The following is a 25,388-nucleotide window of genomic DNA, read 5'->3' as shown; positions in this document are numbered from 1 at the left end:
ACCATAGTGAGCGCTCAGTAGAATGGACACATAGTTGTTTATGATCTGGCTTGATTTCCAGCTGCCTTCCTAGCTCCACGTATCCATTCCATTAAGCTGTAAGCTCCTTTTGAGCAGGAGTCTGTCTCCTTCACTCTTGGAGCCCACAGCCTTGCAATCTGCCTACCACATGTTTCAGTGCTTTGTAAATATGGGGACATATCCAATAAGCCACATGGAGCCATGCTGTGCCACCCCTCTGCGCTCCCAGCCCTTGCATGCCCACCTCCTCCTCTCCTGGGCCAATGTCTGGTCACCTTCACAGTCATTAGCCTAGAATTCAGGCTCCCTCTGCGCTCCCTCCCCACCCCGCCTCCACTGATTGACTTGCCTGTCTCCCTCCTGGGTGTACATAAGCTTCTCGAGGGTAGGGGCCTTGCTTACCTGACTTTGTATCCACAGCCCTGTGCACAGTGCCTGTCACAGAGGATCAAAATGTGTTTGCTGAATAAAGGCTGGAAGTAGGACTGAAGGTAAATAGAAGGAAGGAAACAAGGATGCAAGAGAAATTATACAGTTGAAAATGTGAGGTGTTACTACGGCTACATTGATATCTGAGTAACTTTTGTTGGAGGGGAGGGTCTTTGTTCTTCTTATTGTTTTCTTTTTAACTTCCTCATCTCTAGCAGCTCAGGAGGGGAAGAGCTATGCCCCACAACCCTAGGGAAGAGCCCCAGCAAATTGGAGCCTCCATGTGATGGGGCTTTTAGGGGGAAAAAAAAGATGATGGCTGCAGTACAGCATGTATCTCAAAAGGGAGCGTGGGGTAGTAGGAAGAGGATGAGGATGTGATTGCATTAGACATGGCCTTGGATCCAGGTCCCGCTGACTGGGTAGCCTGGGTAAGGTACTTGACTTCTAAGAGCCCAAGGTTTCTTTTCTTTTTTTTTTTTTGAGAATCTGCCTCTTTACTGGTAACACAAGTGCAGAGGAGGTAAGGGGGGCAAAGGTGTCAGCAGCACCAGAACCAGTCTCCCATCTGGCCCCTAAACAAGGGTGGATAGACCCCTCCAATAAAGGAGAGCCCAGCGTTTCTTAACTGTGAAATACCCTTTCAAGGTTGTTCTGAGGATGAAATAAAATACCATATGTGAGGTGGCCAAACAGAAAATAAGTTCTCAATAAATGGTAGCTATTGCTATGATTCGTAATTGTTGTTATCCTACTAACCTGCCTTCATCCAAGTTTAACTTAGATTATCAGAGGAGGTCAGACGCTCTTACTAGTTCTAGAGACGAGGAAAAACAAACAAGTGGCCAACAGAGCTACCCTTTGACCTCTGTGTTTGGATTACTTCCTGTTTTGTTGGGGTACAGGCTATCTTATAAACAAAAGGCCCCACCTCACTCCCCCTGCAAAAAACAGTGGCTCACACAAGACAGATATTCATGTGCACTTGTGTTGGGGTCCCTGATCCGAGCCTTAGGGCAGATGAGCAGCTGTGCGTCACAAGGGTTTCCAGGGCGCAGGGCCCTTCTGTCCTACGGCCTGCCATTCCCTATTAGGTTGCCATCCTGTCTGGTTGAAGCCAGGTCACCAGGACCACAGCTACTTTTCAGTCCACAGGTAGTGGGAAGGCAAACGGAGAGCAACCCACTCCCTTTTGAAGGACACAGAGGTTGAATATATCACATCCACTCACAACCAGTTGGGCAGAATTAAGACATGGCCATCCCTAGCTGCAAGCGAGTCTGAAAAATGGAGTCTTCAACTGCATAGCATGATCAGCCGTATTAAAATTCTGTTACTGTGGATTTGGTGGCACCGTGTGCAGTCTGCCACACCTTTCACCTGCCTTCATCCTCCCACTACTCATTCATTTTCAGTGATGTGGATTTGGGCCTAAGGATGCAAGGCTCTGTTCCTCTATGCTCAGGACAACCCTGTATGATACCAGAATCCTGCAAGCTCTCAGGAAAAGGAGAAGATAAACTTCTATGCTGTCACCTTTAAGGAGTTAACCTCAGGTTCAATTACTCTGCAAGACAACACTCTAAAAACAAAAATCATACTCTGCCTCATTCATATGCCAAGTAAAAAGTCGCTACTGAATTACTTTATCATAAATTTTATTATCCATAGTGTTTATAAAATGTATGCTGGTATATAAACCAAGTCTTCCCTTTTTGGATTTGTCAGCAGAAACCTGATTGGATTTCTCTCAGGTGCCAAGTAGGTCATCCACAAGTGGTCTAGCCCATGAATACATGTCCCTCCCACACAAAGTGGCCACAGTTTGTCATCCCCAATACTGTTTTATATGCGGCTGGGGAAAGCATCACTGCCTCTCGTGGGTTTTATGTCCTATTCCTCTTGCTTATTTTATCTCCTTCCTTTAATTTCCTTGTCTCTGATGGCACTCAGCTTGCATTCATGAGTGCAAACCTCTTGTGAAATTAAGCCACAGCACACAGTCAATCAATCTGTGCTCATCAGGGGTAAGGAAAGGAAAGTCAAGGGAAGGCAGAGACAGTCCTCATTCCTTTTAGGAGAGGAAATGGCAGGAGGGGGCTGGCTAGAGTCGGTCGGCCTCTCTGCTCCCCTGTTACCATCATCGCCATCACTGTTGTTCCTTGTCCCAGTAGAGGCCATGGGATAGGAGAGGGGTATGTTTTCTGACAGCCTACTTTATCAGCATTCACACCAAAACAGCTGCCGAGAAGCTTTGAAATTCAAAACCACTGCAAGAGATGCGAAAGTTATGGCTTCTGGTGTTGCTAACTCCTTGCAACTTGAGAAAGTGCCAACATAAAGATCCAGAGGAGGGGGGACCGGGCTTCATGTCCTTCTTCAAAGAACAGACATCAGCCTCAGTTCCAAAACTACAGTGCAAATGGCTTTACCACCAACTTCTCGGGGCAGTAGATTTTGATGGGCTCCGACTTCATAACCAGGTAAGTGAGGAGTGGAAAGGGGAGACCTGGAGGCCACAACACACACGTGAGCTCCAGGGCAAAAAGGAGAAAAGTGAAATTTCCTTATTCAAAATCAATTCTGTTTCTTTAAAGGAATGGATCTTTTTGACTGGAACTGGTGAATTAAAGGGGGGCAGGGAAAGGAATCACTGATTTTTGAAAAGGTGAGGCCACATTTGCAGAGTCGTCTGGCGAGAAACCTCTATAGAGACTAGATCAGCAGAGAGGGTTTTTGTTCAGCATTGGAGAGTGAACCTCGCTGGCTTTCATTCTCTGCACTGGCAGGGAGGAGGCATTGATGACGCCCGTTCCAACAGCTGCTTTGTGCTAATGTGTTTTCTTGTGGCTCCGCCAGGTGACACTCTAACCCTTGGGCCCTCAGCCAGTTCAACCCAGAAAGCCAGTCTCTGCCACTGTGGCCCAGATGTGACACTGACTTTCCTGTTTCTCTTTGCTAGTTCATGAATAGAAGTCCACATTTTTGTTTTTATTTTTGTTTTTCTCTGGTTGTTTTCATAGAACAGGGCCAAGGAGGAAGGAAAGACTCTTGACTGAATATCAACATTAGGAAGAAACCTCTTTGTTGGATCTTTTGTTTTTCAGAAAAATTTCAGGTCACATAAACCAGTGTTGGTTACTGTTCTGTGCCCTGGTTGGATTGCCCCAAATTCTAGGCTTGGGGAATTCTTGCCTCTAGTCAGAGGGAAAAGTCAGAGCATCAAAATGCCAAGCTGAATGTCCCAACAAAAAAAAGTGAAGGTAACAAGAGGAAAATACAGAATTTTTCTGTAGGGTATCCTAAGCAAATCCCCTTGTCTCCACCACCAGCAGGCATCCAAAAAACAACAGTGCCTTGCTTTATCCTCTCCACCTTCTGAGAGCCGTGTCCATGTGTAGTCTTCAGGCCCTTACTCACTAAAAGGTCCTACAGATACTTTAGTCACCAGATCTCCTTGGTTGGGGTCCCAAGTACCATCATTCTGAATTTACTGAGTTACCCTTCCTTCCCTCCCACTCCAGTATCTAGGAGCTTGGGGCCCGAAGGTTCTCAAGAACCCATTAACCCAGCCACCTCACTCCTGGTTCTGTTATCCCAGATTCTGCTACTTGCCACCATCACAGTCTCCTGAGTTGATTGTATATTATGGATTTGCTTAATATATGCCCTTAATTAGATTTCTGTGGCATCCACCACCCACTCCCAGCGCTGCTCCCTTCTGCCCACTACTGAGCATAAATGTTGTGAAAACACATTCTGAAGTCTCTCTGCCCTTTGGTACCATCGCCTTCCACACCTTCCAGAAGGAGAGGTTGCCTCTTAACAGGTTTTAGAATCAATCACTCTCTCTCCTTCTCTTAATTTTTAAATCAATGAAGCATACTTCGTCAAGGTATGGTTGTTATCAACTTATACAAATTAAATCAGTAACTGATAAGATTAAAGGGAGCTTTCTTATGAAAATAGTTTTTCTCATTATAAAAATGGTGCATTCTCAATATAGAAAATCTGAGAAATAAATAAACAGAGAGAGAAGAGAGAATATTTGCCCATAGTGTTATCCCCTACATACACTAGCAAGCATCTTGGTATCTTTCCTTCCAAAAGATTTTCAAGGCATTTGTTATATAGTCACAATCATATGATACTTCTTAATATAACATGAGTATTTTTCCATATTACTAACAATTTTCTGTAACCTAAGTGTTCATTTCTGTTTATATTATGGACATGCCTTAAAATTTGCTTAGCCATTGCCTTCTTGTTAAACAATTAGCAAGTTTTCTAATTATAATCCGAATGACAAATAACACTTCATAGAACCTCTTCACATGTCATTTTTAAAAAGTATCCCTTGAGCACAGATTCACAAAGAGTAGGCCCATTTTTAGGGTTTTTTGATAATACTGCCAAATTGAATGTGTTATATACCCCTTATTCCCAGTCTTCTATCATCAGTGCAGGAGAATATGCTTGTCAAGGGAACTCCATCACTACTGGACAGACTTCTTTTTTAAATTTCATTCATTTAGAAGTGCAAGTATCTCACTAATCTAAATTGTGGTTTTTTGATCACTACTGTAGGTAACATTTTCCCATGTTTCATGAGTTGCTTTTCCTTTCTTTGAATTTCCAATAAACATGCTTTCCCATTTACCTAATCTTAGGTTTTTTCTAAATATAAGCAATATATGTAAATTGCTTATATATTAAAATATTAACCCCAGAGAATTGAAAGCATATGTCCACATAAAAGCTTAGACATGAATGTTTATAGCAGCATGAATCATAATAGCCAAAAAGTGGAAACAACCAAATGTCTATCAGCTGATGATGGGTAAACAAGTGGGATACAATGGAATATTCTTCAGCCATAAAAAGGAATGAAATACTAATTCATGCTACGAAATGAATGAACCTTGAAAACGTTATGCCAAGTAAAAGATTCCAGTCACCCAAGGCCATATATTATATGCTTCACATGAAATGTCCAGAATAAGCAAGTCCATAGAGACGTAAAGTAGATTAGTGGCTGCCAGGGGCTAGAGTGAGACGGGAATGGAAGTAACGGCTTTATGGGTATAGGTTTCTTTTTGGGTAATGAAGACATTCTGGAATTAGGTCGTGGTAATGGTTTCCTTTGTAAATACATTAAAAACCACTGAACTGTACACTTCTAAGAGGATGGATTTTGTGGTACGTGAATTATATCTCAATAAAAATAAAATAAGATAAAATTTTAAAATACTAACCACAAGGAACTTTTGTATGATCTAAAAAGGCATGGGAGAAGGCCTGAAAAACTTTACAATCTGCGCTCTAAATCTTTCTGAACCCTTAGGCATAGACAGTTTAAATGCACCCTTATTTTTATCACCATTTCACTTTTGTCTTAACCCTAAGATAGAAGTGAAGTTGAATGTAAGAAGAAAGTATTCTTCCCACCTTTGGAGCCTTTCCACAGTTTGGTGTTAAAATCTCATTTGGCCTTTTGGGTTTGGGAATGGTTCCAGCATTTAGTTGACTGCAATGTGAAATTTCACCATTGGCATCTAATGCTTCCATTTCTTTTTATTAAGTGTTTTTAAATCTCTGGGCATTGGGGAATGGAAGGCGATACAGAAGGGAAAGGAGAAAATGCTACAGGCCTGTGAGCTGCTGCTTCCAAGCCTGGGGGTCATTTGAACAAGACAAGCCAGAGGAAGCACCAAAAAAATATTCTAGGTGCCAGGAATGTGGCTTTCTCTGAAAGTAATGTGACATTTTATGAGTGATTTATGTTAGTTCAATTCCCTTGCTGAGCGGTATAGAACAAAATCCATCTTCCTCACCCTCCAGAGTGCCTTTGCAAGTCAAGCGTAAATGATCTAGTGGGTCCAACTCCACCTTGTACTATTTCTGAAGCAAAGCTTTGATTTGATTTTTAAATAAGCTCTGTTCTTCCATTGTTGCATGTGGCCAGGGCCTATATTGTGTATGTTTCTGCTTTCACATCAGTCTTCTCACCTCAGAGATAGCGTGGTTTATCACTTGTGTTTGGTGGGGGCCTTGCCCTCACAGGACCCCACCATGAGCAGAAATTTGTTATTTTGTGCTTGGAGGAGGCCTTACATGTATAGCTCAGTTTATGCAGTAAATATATTCTATAAAGATTTGTCTATAAAGCAAATCACGTTTTAAAGGCAGTAGGAAGGGTCACGTTTATACCAAAGAAACCAATCCTGATTCCTTCCCGGTATATATAAATACCCCACCATGTCTATCAGGAAACTAAGGGCTGCTTTCCTGTCATTGGCTCAAACGTTCATTAAGATGCCAAACCACATCATGGAAGCTGGTGACTCACTACAGCGAGCTTGGTCCCAGCACCCCTACAGAGCCAGTCTCAGGGGGTAAAGTGTGAATGTGGGGGAGTGAGGCCCAGTACCCGAAATCCGGGCCTTCATTAGTCATGCACATGAAGTCTGGCTCTGTAGGACCGGGGACCTTCCCCACAGGGCTCTCCCTCCGCTCTTCCCACCCTCACACCCACACCCGTCCGTGGCCTGGCCAGGATTCCACGGGGCAAGAGGCGACTCCAGTGTAGCAGCTCCATGTGCTGGCGATGGAATCCGTCTTGTCTGGCGTCAGATCCCATCTCCACCCCTGACCGAGCTGCGGACAAATTCCCAACCCTTCTGTTCCTCCGTTGTAGAGTGAGGGAAAGTGACGATACCTCCATCTTAGGGTTGTCCTGAGACTTTACTGAGATAGATGTTCCAGCACATAGCACAGCACCTGGCTTGCGAGTAGCCCTTATTTTATTTTGGTCATCGCTGCCAAGGTTGGAGCTTTCATCTCTGTGGTGCTCCCTCCCACTAAAATATGTACTTGTTTTCTATTGCTGTGTAACAAGTTGCTAACGTCGTGGCTTAAACAACAGCCATTTATGAGCTCTCAGCTCCGAGTCTCGAGTCCAGGCCTGGTGTGGCTGGCCTCTCTGTTCACAAGGCTGACAGCCTCCTTATCTGGAGTCTTGACTGGAGAAGAATCCATTTCCAGGCTCCATCACATTCTTGACCCTTCGGTTCCTTGTGGTTGTAAGACTGAGGTCCCCATTTCTTTCCTGTCCCCAGCTGACGACTATTCCCAGTTCCTAGAGGCTAGCCACATTCCGGGCCATGTAACCTGCTCTGGCTTCAAAGCCAGCAATGGAATGCCTCCCGTGCTTTGAATCCGCTTCTCCAGAAAGAGCCAAGTCCCTCTCCAGGGCTCACCTGGTGAGGTCACGTCCACCTAAGATAGTCCCTCTTTGTGAAAGGCAGCTGTGCCAAATAAAATACCTAAGCACAGAAGGCATTCACAAGGCCCAGGGCTTGTACACTGGGGGCAGGAATCTGGGTCACACCTCTTCAGCAAGGCACGTATTTTCAGTGAGCAGCCCACAGAGGGTTTTTCCTTGTTGGTGGAGTCCTACGTGCTCTTTTTTCAGCTGGTCTCGGAAAACTGGCAGAAGCCAGCACCACTGCTGTATGTTGTTCAGCCCTCAAGTACTTACATCTCCAAACTGCTGTCCCAAGTGTGACCTTATCTCTGCTTCAGGACCTTGAGGAGTGTTTGTGCTTCCAGGATTGTCCAGCAGGGTCCCCAGTCATCATGGGCCCTTCTGTCCTGTCTGTCCCCAGAAGACAGCACTGTGCACGCTCCCTTGTGGAGGTATCAAGACGCAGTGTCCTACAAAGAGGATTGAAAATCATCATAAAGGATTGGAAATGTTAGGAAATTTGGGTGACAGGTTCTGGGGACCAACTACCGTTGCTGCCTGTGTGTGGCATTCATCTGCCCCACATGTGCTCCAGCAATTACATGGGGACAACTAAGGCCAGGCTTCTGTAGACTTCAAGGGTTTCGTTTTCTCCTTTGAGAATGGAGCAAAACACCTCAAGTTGATTCTTGTGAGTGTTCCCCATTTCTACAAGGATCAAAAGCCCCCTGCCATGAAGTTAAGTCATTTCTGATGTGTCTCTGCCACATCTTCTTGCCTCGTGCTATTACTGCAAAGGGGGTTTGCTTCTTAAGCTGCCAGTTTTCCCTTTTCTCTTAGAGATGTGGATGAAACTGTGCCGTCAATCTACAGTTCAACTTAAATTATTTTTCAACTGTCCCCATCTCAGTTACTTGTGTTTGGTTTCTAGGTTCCCTTCCTTGTTCTTTTATTTTGATACCTGCCCAGGTAAAGTGGAGACCAGCTAAAGGAACAGTGAATGATAGCACCCAGAAACATGCCACATCAGGGTACAGGCCACCGTGGCTTTACCTGTCACTCTCCAAAGTCTGGGCTGTCAGGAGTAAGGATGGTGACTTATGCCTAAGGCTGTCACTTCTCCACACCCACCTTAGCTAGTTTCTGAGACAAAAGTGCTTATGCTGCTGAAATTAAAGTTACTTGTTGTCAGTTTCACCTTTCCTCTTCCTGCCATCCCTCCTCTGCCTGCAAATTTATGTGTCTCAAGTGAAAGTAATTTGCTTTTGCCGAAGACTGCCAGTGGCCTTTTTCCATTTTTGCTACCTAGGTCTCACACACACCTGAAATCTTCTCAAAAGTTCTGTGATGCTATAACCTGTGCATACAGGCATTGCATTATTGATTGGCATATGAGACAACATGAACATGTCTGTATTTAGGGGCCATCTAGCCAGCCGGAATGTGGTCTCTGGCATCAGTGGAGGGAATGGACGTTCGACCAGACTCACCGTAGATCGGCAGCCAGAGTAGCAGATACATTCCATCCTTTATGTCACCTTCAGTCCATCCCTCGAGGGCGATGTGAAGGAGGGCCCTGCGCCGCACATGGCATAGCACCCAAAAGTGATGGCATCTGACAGCTCATGGGAGCAGGGTGTGGCAATCCTTAGAGTCTCTCTTTGGCAACTCTTCCCCAAGTTGCTTAACACTGTTGGCACATACGAGGAGATTTGTAGGACTAAGGAAATTGTACGTAAATCAGTTTTGACTTAGATAGTAGAAATAGAGCCCCTTAGTTTGCAGTAGGATTGGCAAATAGGGAGCTTTACAGCTCTAATCCAGACACTTTGACTATAGGCGCAGGACCCTGTTGGTCCAAGTGCTTCTCCATCCGTTTTTCTAGGCAGAGCAACATGCGGGAACGATGGTCGTGAGTTCATGGTGTGTGATTTATACTGACCAGAGTCACTCCAGGGACCCACTCTTGGAATGACATTATTCAGTGTTTCCCAATGCCCCACAGATCTCGAACAAGTATATTAGTGCATTATATGTTTATGATGAACCTATAGTAGTGGCCATAAAAGCCCCACCACAAAACTGTGCGTAATAAAGGATATTTTCATTGTAACTCGAATGCTGAGAAGTTTGCCTCGTGGCAAGGAGCCTGAAGCCACATTGCGTACAACTCACGTGGCATCTTCTGACTCTCCATCAGGAAATCGTTAGTCAGACCACCCCAAGGGGGAGGAAGAAGACCACAAGTTCTTATACAAATATTTTCATTATGATTAACTTTTAATGGCTTGAGCCTGCATTTCCTGATTTCCTTCAATTGCTTCATGTTTGTCATGAAGGGGAAAGAGTAAGCAAGACCAGTGCAGAAACTTTCCTTACTCAAAACTACAAATACATGAAGTTGTAACAGAGCTGTGCCTTCTATAAAAGAGAATTGTTTTCTCCACAAGGATTTTGATTCAGTTTTTGCATTGAATCATTTAACACGTTGCATACGGCGGTGTTTAAATCCCTCGTGAAGATTCTCGTGATCCGTACGCAACATGTTAACAAATATTTACTTAGCTCCTTTTGTGTGTCAGGCACTGTTCTGGACACTGGACATGTAATAATAAAACAAAAACCAACACATAATCGCTGTCTTTACGTGCTTACTATTTATTTTCTTCCATTATTTGATAGAATTATATGTAAGCTGTTATTCGTCTATTACAACAGGAATACTTTTTTTAGTGGATTTTGGAAGACTGTTTTTTCTTAGTTTGGTTACTTGTAGGGTCCTGTATTCTGCAGGGTTCTGATGTAGGATTTCGTTCTGTTTTGTTAGAGTAGTTTATAATCAGAGTTCTCATTGATTTTAGATTCTTTTCTCTATACAGGGACAAGCTTCTAGAGAAAAGTCAGAGCATTTCATGTCAATTTTTTAACTCACCTCTTTTTACCTAGCATACCTAAGGAAGACATTCTGGATTGCATGCTAATTGCATGCATATAAGGAAAACAGCTGTTATACTGTTTCAGAGCTGCAGGTGTAAATTCTTTCCTCTCCACAGATCAGGATTTCTTGGCCTTGACACTATTAGCATTTGGAGCCTGGTAATTCTTTGTTGTTGGAGGCTGTCCTGTTCATTGTGGGATGTTTGGCAGCCTCCTTGACCTTTACCCACTAGGTGTCAGTAGTATCCCTTATCCCCGAGTTGTGACAGCCAAAACTGTCTCCAGCTATTGTCTAATATGTCCCCTGGTGGGGAAGCAAAATCACCCCTGGTGTAAATGCTGTTATTCTGTGATTCAGGTCTCACATCCTCTAAATACAGTAGATTAGTGAAATCCCTGAAAAAAGCACCTGGGACAAGAAGTGTCTTCCGTCTGTCCTTTGTAGAAGCTTGGAGTGATATTCCACCATGAAAGAGTTAATATACAGCGAGCAAGACATTTGTCAGTCTGATGAAGCAATACCCACAACAAATGATGAAATTCCTTCAGTAAGTCATGCCTTGGAGATGTTTTTTTCATTTGCTATTGGAAACTTGTTAAAATCGCATTCATTTACCGTAAGTTAGAGAGCATGTTGGACACAGTATACTGTAAGTTAATCGTGAATGATTTACAAGTAAATGTGTTCCAGATTTGGTGATCTCAGCTCAAGCAGTGGGCGGCTCACTTCCAAACACTTCCATTCTCAGGGACTCACATTCAATTCAGTAAGTGTTTATTGAAACATGTAATGTGAAGGACTTGAGTCTGATATTGCTTCCATGACCCCTCCAGAAGAAAAGCAGTGCTCAGACAGTGCCCCCCAAGAGGCTCCATATCTGACGTGGCGCTCCCTACTTTGGTTTGCAAGATACTGTACAAAAGCTAACTCTTTCATTCTCCTTCACTGCATCAAGTCCCTTCCCATCCTGTACCTGCTGTGCCCTCCCCAGTGAATACATGTAATTACACATGGTGTGATGTGTTTCTTATTTTGTTCTTTGGTCCCAAATGGGCCACTTTTCCTAGTTTTGCCAAGGATATCCATTGCCTACCTCCCCACTGCCAGCTTGACAGGGTATTGCAGTCCATAATGAGGGTCATTTAACCAACTTGTATTTCTGAATCATCTTCACTTCTCACACACACCAATAGATTCAAAAGCGTAAGGCAAACTGCAGATAAATGTCACCGGAAGAAGGGTTGGTCTTGATGCAAAGAGAAAGAAAGGGTGAAAGAAACATGGTGGGCTAGAGAATCTTCGCTCATTCAATTGCTCTTTCTTGAGGGCTTGCTCTGTGTCCAGGAACTAGCAATAAAACCATGACAAAAATAGACAGGCCCCTGCTTTCCTGGAACTCACAGTCAATTGTGCAATGAAACAAGTGGACCGACCATGTTTTAGTATGGTGCAATAGGTGCCAATCTGAGGGAAATCAAGATGTCATGGGAGCACATCAGAAGAGTACCACCTCAGCCTGGGGGAGGATGGAGAATCAGAGAAGACATTGCAAAGGAAGCAGTGTCTTAACTGGAACATGAAGGGTTATGTTATGTTATATTGCATATCAAAGAGGAGAGGGAGAGAGTGTCCAAAGCCATGTTCCACGGCCTGAAGGGGAGTGGGAAGAGGGAAACCTTTGAGGAACTAAGAAGTTCAGCATGTTTGGATAGTACAGTGTGAGACAGGAAGAATGAGAATAAACAAGAAGAAGCAAAGAAGGACGCTTCTTGGGATTCAGACTTGAGCAAGTGGGCAATCAGCAGTGCCATTTACTGAGGTGAGATGCTCAGGAGGTGTAGGTTTGGAGGCGGGTGGGGTGACGATGACGCGGGTCTTGAATCCACCATTACCTCTAGAACATGGGGACGGTATTTTTTAAGTGTTTCTGAAAAATGTCGGCAGCTAATGGACGTGTAGATAATTCATTAGCAGCTTCCAATGATGTTGTTACGGTAGGCTGTCATGACATCCTGCAAATAACTCGGACCGCTTAGTTTCTGCCCATTAATTTTTTACCCAGCAACTATTTCTTCATTTTGATACTTATCATTATCTTATTGCTTGAAACTTGCCAAATGAGTCCTGAAGAATGGGTACCCATGAGTGCAGAAGTGCGGTGAGTCGTTTCGGGGCTGTATTCTGGCTTTTCCAACACACCTTTACCCTCTTCTTTAGATTTCCTTAGCCATGACGGAGGTTTCTATTCTAATATGATATAGACTCATTTCCTAGAGCATACATTATTTTTTGAGATGATGGTCGAAAAGCATAATAGTAAGTGTTATTAGGCTGTCTACAGGCAGGTGTGTGATACTGCAGAATTTTAAGGGGTGTAGACCTCATTTGAGGAAAATTGCTGGGTGGCGAACGTCAACTCTGTGTTGATCCCATCGTCCAGAGCGGATGGGGAGCAAATGTGATAAGTCAAGGGCACTGAGATTGCGTCTAACCATCAACCCTAGCTACTGCTTTTCCTCATGCGCCTGACAGGCCTGAAATACCCCAGGGCAAGCCTTATGAATGATCCCTCTTTAATAGTCAAGCACCCCAGCAACTAAGGAGCATCCAAGTTCACATGCCTCCTTTATGTTTTCTGCAGGAATTTAGATAATGGGCTGTGTGCAATGTAAGGACAAAGAAGCTACAAAACTGACGGAGGAGAGGGATGGCAGCCTGAACCAGAGCTCCGGCTACCGCTATGGCACAGACCCCACTCCTCAGCACTATCCCAGCTTCGGTGTGACCTCCATCCCAAACTACAACAACTTCCACGCAGCCGGGGGCCAAGGACTCACCGTCTTTGGGGGGGTGAACTCTTCGTCTCATACTGGGACCTTGCGTACGAGAGGAGGGACAGGTAAGCCCTGACCGTGACCGTGACCGTGACCGTGACCGAGGGCCGAGGTGGGGAGGAAGCAGCTGCTCTTCATTCTTTTGGCCATTGAACATTTGTGCTCCCATCAGCTCCCTTTGACTCAGGACTTGGCATTTAGGTTTTTCATCCATCTCCACCTAACATCTGTGAGGTGAGGAGCAATAAGGAAGCCAGAGCTTGCTGTACACATGTTGGTGGACCAAATGCTGGCGACAGGGGTGCTGCAACCCCACGTTGCTGCTCCGTGAGAGTTCTGCATGGGTTGTGAGATACAGCTTTTCCGGGGGCACGTTCGGCCAGTGGCTCTCCCCTTCAGCTGGCGGGCTGGCTCGGCATAACTAGGGTCGTTTTTTCAAAACACAGGTGCCTGAGTCCCACCCTGGAGCTTTTGAATCAGAAGCTCTGGGACTGGATCTGAGAGTGTGTATTTTGAGTTTTCCAGATATTCATTCATTCCTTCCTCCCATCCTCCAGTTAAGAGCCACCTGACAGGGTAGCACCTCCTCCCTCATCTTCCTTTTCTTCAGCCTGCCTGTCACTGCCCAGCCGGTGGGGTCATTGGGCAGCGTTATCTTTCTGGCCGTTCCTCGTCATTGATTCTCTGATCTTCCCGTCATCTTCCATATGACTGAGTTTATCAGCCCTCAAGTATCTTCATGTATCTTTTGCAATTTAAAATCGAATCTTACGTATCCTTAAGGGATCTTTCTCTCTCTCTTTTTTTTTGTTTTTTTTTTTGTTTTGTTTCCTTCTCTTTCCCACCACATGCTGTTTTACTGCCATGTGCATTTGCTGACTTAGCTAATACTTTGTAAAATATCTGGCATGCATCCTCAGACATATGTTTTCTGAAACATTTGCAAGTTATCTCATGCATCCTTAGTCTTCCAAGTTTCTCCCAGGATGTGAATCATGGTATTTATGTATTTGACATTATTTATTCCAAAATTGTTTTGTTCAGTACAAAAGTTTTAAGAAATACACATCCGCCATTGTGCTCTCAGCTCATCCGGGAGCTGATGTCTTATATAAGGACCCATTGTGCCTTTTTACTGGGGGAGCTGGCACTCCTGAGGCACTAGCAGGGATTTTCTTCCCTCTGCACACAACAAGGCAGTGTAGTTAATCCAGGGAACCCGACCCAGAGCTTTGGGCCACTATGTCCTTGTGTTATGGTGGATCTAGCTTTCCCTTTAGAGCCAGCCTTACATGGGTGAATGAATGCTAGGTATGCTTACTCATCCTGTCTGCCTTCCTGGAAGGCACTTACAATGGAAAGAGGAAGGAAAGAGGCAGTCAGGCTGTCTAGGGAAGTCTCTTGAGGATGTAGGAGGAAAAAAAAAAGAAAAACCAGCCAAAGATGCACCCAGTGTGTGCTCCCTGTGCCTGCTGAGTGCTTTGCCAGCCAGACTCTGAATTCTGCTGAAACAGGCATTAACCTTGTTCATTCATTCATCAATGCTGGCTATGAATCCCTGTGTCTGAAGGTATCATTTATAATGTCACTAGAGAGTGGCATAAAGCTACTCGCCTTGAACATGTGGCTCTGTACTGTAGTCAGGGGCACTCTTAGTATAAGAGACCATCTGGTCCCTTATAAAATGAGAAAGTGAAAACATCGTACCCCCAAAGGTTGGCAGGTTTTTCTGCCTTGTATTATTTGGCTTTATTATATGCATGCCTTTCTCCCCACCACTACTTTCAGTGCTTTCAGGCTAAGAATAGTGTCTGCCTGTCCCTGTGACCTCCTTTGACTCTCCCTTCCATCCCTAGAAGGTAAAAATACCCAGTGAGAAAGTGGCGGCTGATGCAGGGAGAGAGCGGAAGCCGTCCACCCTCGTGTGCTTTGTCTTCCACACGGTGGAGCTGGGGTTTGTTTTTAAATTATGTAACGAAGGGATCTGTTAATAGAGTGTTCAGTGAGAACAGGCATGACCTTACAGGCTCCCACTTTGTTTTAAGCCAGTCTCTTTTCTAACCTTTCAAAGAAATTTAAGGAAAGGAAGGTGGTTGCCAAATGCGCCCTGCTTTGCAGGGTCAGACCTTCTGAGTGCCAGCTCTCCTAGGGGAAGTCCCACGTGGGATGGAGGGGAAAGACAAGCCTGCCTTCCTCGCTGGTTCTTGAAAAGTCCGTGGGCACATATGTTCCCTTGGAACTTCCTACACAGCAAAACGGCATCGTGGCAAAGAGTAGAATCCATGTTGTATGTTCTTCAGGCCACATCAGGCACTTTAAAGTGTGTGGAGATCAAAATGAGAAGCCAGAGAACAGAGACATGGGATGCATTAGTTATGAATCGCTGCATAACAAATTACTACAAAACTTAGCAGCTTTAAAACAATGCACGTTTGTTATCTCACAGTTTCTGTAGGTCAGGGACCCAGGAATGACTTAGCTGGGTCCCGTATTTCAGAATCTCTCCCAGGAAGCAATCAAGGTGTGTTGGCTGGACCATAGTCATCTCACCGTCCAGATGACATGGATCTGCTGCCAAGCTCGTGTGGCATTGGCAGGACTAAGTTCCCCATTGGCTGTTGACCAGAGGCCACCCTCAGTGCTTTGTCATGTGGGCCTCTGCAACATGGCAGTCGGCTTCACGAAAGTGTTTGAGCCAACGTGACAATAGAATGAGTCTGCGAGGAAGACAGAGTCGTTATCTTTTGAAGCCTGATCACTAAAGGGACCTCCCATCACCTTTGCCACGTTCTCTGTGGGTTAGAAGCAAGTCGCTTGGTTTGCCCACACTTACAGGAGTGCGGTTGTACACGGGCGAGAGTAGCAGGAGTTTCCAATCACTGAGTCTCCCTTAGAATCTGGCCTATTAGACGGAGGAAGTCCTAGGCCAAATGGGCATTCTTTGTTGTTAACAGCAAACTTCTGCAAAGCAGGAAGGGCCTGTGTGGGGAGTGAACCAGATGAGAAGAGAGAGGATGCGTGTGAGGAAGAGCGAGCACTACAAGTCAGTGTGAGGATAGGTGACTTCACGGTAGAAGGAGACAGAGGGGCGGGGGGAGTCCCAAAAGCAGTTGCAGATGCCAAGGGGGGCAAGACATCCTCCAATCAGGTGAGCATTGACAGAGAGGGTCTTCTCGGTGCCCAGGCTGCAGACGGAGTTTCCTACTGCATTCTGTGTTACTGTTGTGCTAGGGGAAAGAGTGATCCATTTTATCCGGAACCTTCTGTGGGCTCCTGAATGTCAGGTAAAGGGTGTGTGTAATTGCTGCAGAGCTCTGCAGATCTGAGCTGTTACGCTGCTGCTGTCCCTTCGTTGTGGACATGACATTAACATCTGTCTCTTCTCGAGGATTCATTTAAAGGTACACAGAGAGAAGTGCTTCAACTCCAAGTTTTAGTCAGATCAAACAATGTTTCTCCTCCAAAGACCAAGGCATAAATTCAGCCCTGCAACTCTGGTTTCACACATTAATTACAACGCTGCATCATGTTACCCATGCTAATCAGCTGTAGATTCTAAGAATGAGGTTGTAGTGAAGATTTAATTTCTTGGAATTCATTTTCTCATATGTAATAATCTCTCCCCCCTTGATTTCATTTTGTCAGGAGTGACCCTCTTTGTGGCCCTTTATGATTATGAAGCACGGACGGAAGATGACCTGAGTTTTCACAAAGGAGAGAAATTTCAAATATTGAACAGCTCGTAAGTTTGGAGAGGGAGTGGGGGAGTACACATGCCTTTCAGATTGGGAAAAAAATCCTTGTCGCCAGTCTGTGCCTTTTCAGATATCTGAAATGCTGAAAGAATGCTCGCTCAATTCATTACTTCATACCAGTTTCACTTGAGAAAGAAGTCAGTGAAGCAGTGCGGTATTTTAGGCACCGTCTGGCCAGGTTGCTTTTTGGAGGGTACCGTAGTAGCAGAGGCAACGGTTTTGGTTTTGATTCAAGGTTGTAAAAGCACCAGCATCACCCTCTGTAAATCTACACTTTCAGATAATTGGCACAAGGCCTGGCTCTCCACATCACCCTTTCTCTGCCTGGAGAGTTTCTTCACATTTCAAGGGTTGCACTAGCTAAGCCCCCACTTAAGGCTGGCGACGAGTTCCTTCTGTTTGCAAAACTGCTAAACATTCCAATTGATGAAGCCTGTGGAGACATTTACCCATAACAAAAATGTGCACATGACTGAAATCTTTGTGAGATGGAAGGGGAAGTGATTTCGCCCACTTGCGAGTGACTACAGTGCGTGTATTTTAAATGTGGCCAGTGGGAACAGCAGTTAGATAGGCAATGGGACATTTTCAGGGTGAGAAGCACTCACTTTTCAAATACTACATTTAACACCTCCATTAAGAAGAGTAAATATGGGTCAGGTTTCCCTACAGTTTTTAAATATTGCCTCCTTTGTTCGGTTAAGGCAGTGTGCATGGATGAGGGCCCTCCAGAAAAATCCAAGCTCGGAAGCAAATGGTGGTGTCCCATGTCAACCAGACAGACCTTCCCCACACCTCCCCTTTTCCCCAGTGGTTGGGAAAGGGTGCCACTAGGGGCCTGAGCATCCACCAGGAAGTTCTCCTGTGCCGGCAGGTCCGGTTGCTCTGTCCTCTGCTCCCTGAGGACACTGGATTTCACGGTGAGGGAAGGACCTAAAACCTGGCCATTAAGCCTTCTGGAAACCCTGAGCCAGGGCAGGTCAGAGGCAGCACTGCTCACACAGCCCGTCCCAGGAAAGAGGCATGGTCACTGTACCAGGGAACTCCCTCAGGCCCAGAACACTGCCTCCTTGGAAAGCCCACCCGTTCCCTGGGGCACCCCCAGGACCGTACCCTGAGAATGCTCCCTTTCGCCAGCCAGAATGGAGTTCCTCCCGTGAGACGCCAGTGACTCTTCTGGACATCAGAAGACACTGTCTGCATAGTAGCTACAAGGTTGTGGTTGTTTTGGTTTTTTTAAACTATTATCATCATTAACAGGGTACGGGGTGGGCAGCTGTTTTTGTTCTTTTTTTTTTAACTTTTTGTTTAAATGTGTACAGAAAAGTGTGCATATCAAATGTGTGCATGGTGGCTGTTGCACCGCAGTGTAAAATGTGCTTAATGCCACTTACTGTACACTTGAAAATGGTTAGAATGATAAAGTTAACGTTCTGCACGTTTTTTTACCATAATTTCCTTCAAGTGGACAGTGTGCAGAATGTTCCCAAATCGGACATGCACATGCCCAGCACCCGTATCAAGACCATTACCTGCCCCAGGAGGCGTCCTCTGTAGCCACAGGAAGCTTTTTTAAAAAGTGGTAAGCAGCTGCCATTTACTGAAGGCTCTTTATGTGCCAGCCACGTGCTATGTTGGAAATGTTCTTACTCATTCTTCACAGCCACTGTCTGAGCTGTGTCTCGTAGTCATCATTTGACACATGAGGAGCCAGGGGTTCAGGTTGGGGAGCTGCCTGGTAGCAGAGAGGAGCTGGCAGGTGGCAGAGCCCAGGGCGACGTGCTGGCCACATCCTAAGTGTCACGGTTGGTCTTGGAAAGGCCCACAGATCCCCATCAGCAGGGACCGAACCACTCTAGCGACATCACAGTGGGAGATTGGCGGGGAGGTGGGGGAGGAGGGGATTTGGCTTTAATCTCTCCTGACTTGCCTGTTCCTTATTGTTACTTTGATTCTCAGCTGAGGCTTCTTGTCAGAGTCTACGAACTTTAAATTCTGAAATGCACTCCTCTTGCCCTCCCCCTTTTATGTAATATTCTCTCAATGCCAAGGCTGGTTAGAACTTTTAACCAGCTTCTGAAAGGTAAGACCTAGGGAGTGGCAGGTCTTACCATACACAGCACTTCTACTGGCACGTTTCTCCACACAGCAAGTGGATCTACACACCACACTGCGGGGCATATGGAAAGCCAGTCTTTGCCAAAGTCAGATTCATGACTTCTTCCTTTGTTAATATGGGTAGGCATCCATATTACAGTGGCATCCAACTGAAACTGGAGAACCGTTCAAGGAAGACCCAGTCTATCTCTATATTTTGCGATGTGCATGCATGACCTTTAATATTTACAGAAGGCTTTGAGCCTCTGACCCTGTTCTCTTAGAAGAAAGCGTTACAAAGGTGTGCTGTTTTTTTTCCTTTAATGTTCTTCCTTCTTGCCAGTGGAATTCCTCATCCTACATGCCATTTAAACGTCCCTTTTCAAGATTATTGGGGGGGGGGGGAGATAAGGTTTTTGTAACAGCTACAATATCCTGAAGTCAAGGGTAATAATAGGGAAGAGAAAATCATGAAGGGAAAACAAAACAGTCACAAAGAAGCAGATGGCGTGCTCTCCTTCCCCCTCCCCCAGCCTCTCCCCGCCCCTGGCTCTCATCCGCTGAAAGGAGGATGGGGGGGCTGTTCTCCAGGGGCAGCTGCCACACTTCCTAGTGTGTGTCCTCCCACTGCTTTCCCTGTCAGGAGGCAGAAATGGGAGGCCACAGGGCTGGCTTTTGTGTTTTAAAGTGCGGCATGGACCATGTGATGCGCGTGTGCTGTGCCCAGGGCCAGTGGCACTACTGCCCAGCCTGGGGACGGGGCACGTCCATTGACCTGATGTAACTGCTCCGTGTAGCACATTTGGACATCATTGAATTTAAACCCATTTGCAAAATATTTAATCTGTTTTATTCCCTATTTTCATATTTTCTGATGAGTGATTTACCACCTAGAAACACAGCCTCTCTTCAAAATACAAGAGAGGAATAGTGGTCATTGCCTAGGGTGACTCCTTTAAAGTTCTTTTCACTGCGATAAGAAGAAATCCTGGTTTAGAGCCCCATGTAAACACTTGACAAAATTATTATAGATATGCTCTCTGAAAGTAAGACAAGTGCAAAATTTAGAAAGAATTCAGCATTTATAATAAAAATACTCCACAGCTGGACAGATCAAGGCTGGCTTCTATTTGCAAATGCCGCTTCCTGGCTCCATCAGGGCCCCTGGCTCCTAGGGCTCTGGGACCCCAAGCCCTATGAGCAATTGCGGGGATTAGGACCAGGCTCTTTTAACAAGTCTTTAAATTAGAGGAACAGGGGAAGCTGTTAGGAAAATATAGAAGCTATTCAGAGCCAGGTCTTAAATCATATGTTTGAATCAGAGCAAGATAACGTGGTGAAAGAAAATCTCACCAACTCTAAATTAATGCAATACCGGCACTATAAGAACAGTTTAAAGACATGCAGCTTTAATAATGCTAATTGCCCACAATAACTCAAGTAAAGAAATAAAAGGTGGCATGGCAGAGATACTATTTTCCTAAATCTAGGTGAATGATTTGTAAAGAGTATGCTATTTATTTGTAGGTGAATGGGGCTTCTAGTGTATTAAAGAAGATAATTTATTCATTTGCTCAAAAGACTTTCTGGATAGGTGTTTTGAGTCCGTACCAGCTTCTCTGGGCACAATATGTGAGGTTTCCTCCCTAATACATTGTGTCCTTGTCACCTCATATCTCCTTTTATGAAAAAGCGACCCTCGATGGCCTAAAAAAAGAGAAAAAGATTTTATCTTTCTCATGAGTAACTGAAAACCTTTGTGAGGTTAATGGAGTCACTTAGAGAAAATCATGAATTCCTGATACATGACTTTAGCATGAGCTGGTAGTTGGACTCTAATTTGTGCTAAACTTTTTCAGTACCAAGACCGAAATGAGATAGTTAATACTGGATTTCAAACGGAAATTACTTGATTAATACCAGATCACCTGAATAAGACTGAGTTTGTCCCACCCCGCAGCAAAATGTAGTGGCTTCCTGCCCAGATGACGTTACCATGTACCCCAAAATTGATACTAGACTTTCTTTTTCCTGATTTAAATCAATTAGAAATAACTTGATGACGGTTATCTTACATTGAAAAATAAGCCTCTGCTGCATGCACTTAGTTTTTTCCTCACCATTTTGGAGCATTTGCCAGGTGTGTGTGAGGTGTGGGGGTGGAGGGAGAGAAGGCGAGAAGGCAGGGGAGGAAATGACGGGTATTGTTTTTTTATGATGAAATGTCTCCATCTAGTGGAATTGCAGAGCAGTAAACATTGTCACCATATGAAAGATAATGTCTCCAAAGCCATTCCCTTAAACACATGCAAAGTTTAAAGATGATATAGTTACAACTTCATGAATTTCTTTTGGAGGACATAGACATGAAACTAATACAAACTGTTAAAATGTTGACATTTTTAATTTCATGATTTGAACCTGAAAGGCAGAGGGATTTGATAGGAGAGCAGCACAGGGTAGATGCCACACCATTGGTGACGATTTAGCTTTTAGTTGGGTTCACAGGTGTTCACATATACATCTATTCTTTGGCATGTATAAGTTATTTCATAATAAAAATCTGGACATGAACTAAATTTAAGGTTACTAATAAAAGACTGTCTGGATATGAGAAAAAATTATCTCCCTCTTTTGATTGTTTTTTCTGTTTAAATTTGTTTAATAGGATGAAAAAGGAAAAACTGAAAAACTAATTTAAAAATACGTTTTAAAAAACTTGCCGGCACCCTGTTTTCTTGTGGACTATTCTGTTACTTGTGCCACCAAACACTTCCCCACAGCTGCACCTGTAGGACTTGTGGACTTGTCACCTTATGTTTGTGGCTTTATTAAATCCTATCTGGAGTCATTGCTCAGTCAGTCTTTAGAGAATGGGACTCTCCAGTAAGGCTTGCGTTTAACGTGGAGGCTGGTTATTCTCTACCTAATTAAATCAGTCTGGGGAAGATCTTGACCAGGGCCAAAAGCCAGCACATTTTCTTTCCTGGCTGGCTGAGGGCTTTGACAGAGCCCAGCCAAAAGTGATTTTTAAAAAGGCCTGGGGTTTCTCTTGCTGCCTCCTAAAAAAGAAGGAGAGAAAGAGCTGGGCCACTGGTGCTCGGGTGGGGTAGTTCAGCTCTTGTATTCAGAAGTCTGTGAGGTCTCGATTTGCTCAAGGGCAGTCACATCCTCCCCTGCCCCTTGCACTGCTGACTGCAGGCTGCTAGAGGGTTCTGTGGACGGCACTGGTGTCAGAGCTACAGCCCCACATAAATCTGCAAACCGTTGCTAATAGGGAGAGGCATGTGTACTCCATCCCTGCTCTCTGCCACACACGGCGATGTGAGTTCTGAGCATGGGAACTCGACCGTTTAATTTGCTCATTCATTTTAAGCTGAGAGTGGTGTTACAAGCCCCCCTTTCATGTCCGTCGGCCCACAGCTCTGAGAACTCCACAGATTGAGACCAGGCTATTGCGTGGAACACTGGGCCATACGTACAAAGTGTGTGACTAAGAAGCGTTCCTTCTCTTAGCGAGGCTTGTTCTCCCCCTGCACTTGTACACACCCAGCTACACCCACCCTGCCCCTCCCACCCAGCAGACTCAAGCCATTGCTATAAATAGTTGATGAAATAACCTCAGGTTGAAAATGTCTAGGCCAGGCTTACTCACCCGTAGTCTTTATTATTCTGCCCATTTAATTCAGTGCAAGCAAGGCAAGCATTCAGAACATGCTTTCATCCCTCCCTGGACCTCCTAACAGGCTTCCTTTTTCAGATGATCTACAGCTATGATGTTTTTCTTTTTCTTTTTCTGATGAAGTTTTTAACGGCTGGCAAAATAACACTAAAGCTTGCATCTCTCTAGCAGCACCAAACAATGCTGGTTGCCTCGAGGTGGGGGACAAAATAGAGACGTTAGCTAAGTTAGTGCTATTAGTGTGTGCTTTATTTTTTTTCCCAGCTTTTTGAGATATAATTAACATACAACATCATGTAAGTTTACGGTGTGCCATGTGATGGGTTAATACACACATATATTGTGAGATGTTGGCCACAGTAAGGTTAGTTAACACATCGTTCCTCTCACATAGTTACCATTTTGTTGTTGTTATACTGTTTTTCTTAAGTAGCCTGGGGCTGCATTCCCTTCCCTCTGTCCAAGTTGGGGACACTTACCAAGCAACTCCCCTACACACACACAGAACCCTCTCATGGCCAGGGTCCTACATTCTTAATTCACAAATAAAACCAGTGATGAGAGACAAGGCTGGATTCGATTCCCGGCGGACAGAGATCGTCACCAGTTGATCCTCACAGAGGGCTGTGTTGGAGTTTGGAGAAATCAGATGGTAGGGTGACTACGCGACAGTCATACACTCCTTGAGTCTGTACCTGCACATCGGTTGGTCACTGTGCTCACTTCTTTTTCTCTTTTTCTCTCTGCAGGGAAGGAGATTGGTGGGAAGCCCGCTCCTTGACAACCGGAGAGACGGGTTACATTCCCAGCAATTATGTGGCTCCAGTTGACTCTATTCAGGCAGAAGAGTATGTTTTATTGTTTTGCTGTTTTCACTTAACTACTTGCTTTTTAAAGTTAGTTGGCACAACAAAATGCATTAATGTTGTGCAGGAGGGGGAAGAAATTCACTAGAGTGATTAAGGGTTGAGAGAATATGGTAATGCCATGTTTCCCAGGCTTTGTGCCATGATTTTGGCTACATATATATATGTAATGCTGCTACCAGCATTACCTTACTATTTTTCTTTAAGCCTGCTCACTTTTTAAAACCTTGTATCAGTACCCGAAATGAAAACCCAATGTCACTTGCCACAGAAAGAAAGTAACCATAAAAATGTGATGGAATTCTAGCTAGAGCATATATTATTGCCACCCAAGGTTCCAAGCCTGCAGTCTGCTGGAGGAAAAAAAAAAAAAGGGCGCAGAGGGGAAAGAGTGGGAAGAAGAGAGAGAGGGAGGGAAAAGGATGGCAGACAATTGTTAAAGAACAAATTGAGATTTTTCTCCTCCATCGAATCAGAAATATTGAAGGAGCACTAAAAAGACGTACCTTCCATGCCCCAGGTAGAACTATCTCATGTACCGATGTGTCCCACCACTGGGGAAATCCTGTGGTGATGCATTTCAAAGGGTCCTTTGCTTTGATTTGGGGTCTTGGCTGGTTTCTTTGATAGTAAATAGTGAATAGCAGTTAACTGGCCCAAGGATTTCCACTGGTAGTAGTTTGGGAAGGTGGTCAGTAGGCTGAAGGCATTCTAGAAGGAACAACCATTCTTCCTTCTCCTGACCTGTGGGGATTCACTGGCACTTCCAAACCGCAGAACTGTCAGAGTGACTTGTGTGGCGACCCTCATTTCTGAACTGAGGGAAGGGAAGTGGGGCCCTGATCTCCCAAAGGCAGGAACCTGGCCTCCTCCCTAACAGCCCAGGGACCTGCCTCTCCCCTCAGTGCAGGCAGTCTGGCCTTACCAAAAAAGGAATGGAGAGAAAGGCAGCCACGGAGCCCAACCTTTGGCTCTGATATTTAATTTTTCCCTGGATTTGTTTAAGCTTCAGGGAGGATTAGTCTCACCTCAGCCAAATCCCCTATTGGATCAGCTCTTGTCTTTAATGCCTTTGTATTTCCTCTAAGACGATCTGTTTTGTTTCCTACTCTCAAATACTCAGTGGTTCTGAGCTCCTTTTTTCTCCTAGTGAGTGTGTTTCATCATCAGTGAATAAAGGAATTTGTATTGAATTTTTATTTTAAGGCAAATGGGCAAACACCCTTTGTGTCCTTTCAGAATAAAAGGCACCAGGAAAATGTCACTTTTTTTTTTTATTTCACTGGGAACCTACCTACCTGCTATATATTTAACTTGTATTTATAATGGTCAATATTCTTAAATATTTTGTCTTTAAAGAATAAAATAGCACGTAAAAGAATAATGCCTATGGTTTTATATATGTAATTATCATTATCTTAAAATGCTATTGTTTTAGTGCAATCCATTGTTCTACGTAACAGGTCTCTTTTCACCACTGTTCACGTTTACACTGCATTTTAATTGATACAAACCCAGGA

At 44.6% G+C, this 25,388-nt stretch overlaps 1 protein-coding gene across 6 annotated transcripts in view; it reads left to right on the top strand.

Annotated features, from left to right (window-relative positions):
• Positions 1-25,388, top strand: part of FYN (FYN proto-oncogene, Src family tyrosine kinase) — a 204,055-nt gene that overhangs the window by 136,034 nt on the left and 42,633 nt on the right. For 5 of the 6 annotated variants that reach the window (XM_019735019.2, XM_019735015.2, XM_019735017.2 and 2 more), the window contains 3 exons: positions 13,276-13,533; positions 17,114-17,210; positions 23,752-23,850. In XM_019735019.2, coding sequence (XP_019590578.1) covers positions 13,287-13,533; positions 17,114-17,210; positions 23,752-23,850 — 443 coding nt within the window. In that variant the 5' untranslated portion in view covers positions 13,276-13,286. Of the gene's footprint in view, positions 1-11,083; positions 11,182-13,275; positions 13,534-17,113; positions 17,211-23,751; positions 23,851-25,388 lie in introns of those variants that run through there. The other variant, XM_019735018.2, reaches the window with a different exon arrangement.

Source organism: Rhinolophus sinicus, linkage group LG05, assembly GCF_036562045.2.
Source record: "Rhinolophus sinicus isolate RSC01 linkage group LG05, ASM3656204v1, whole genome shotgun sequence".
NCBI lineage: Eukaryota > Metazoa > Chordata > Mammalia > Chiroptera > Rhinolophidae > Rhinolophus > Rhinolophus sinicus.
The sequence above is the reverse complement of the archived record's forward strand: the minus strand, read 5'-3'. Positions and strand labels throughout refer to the sequence as shown.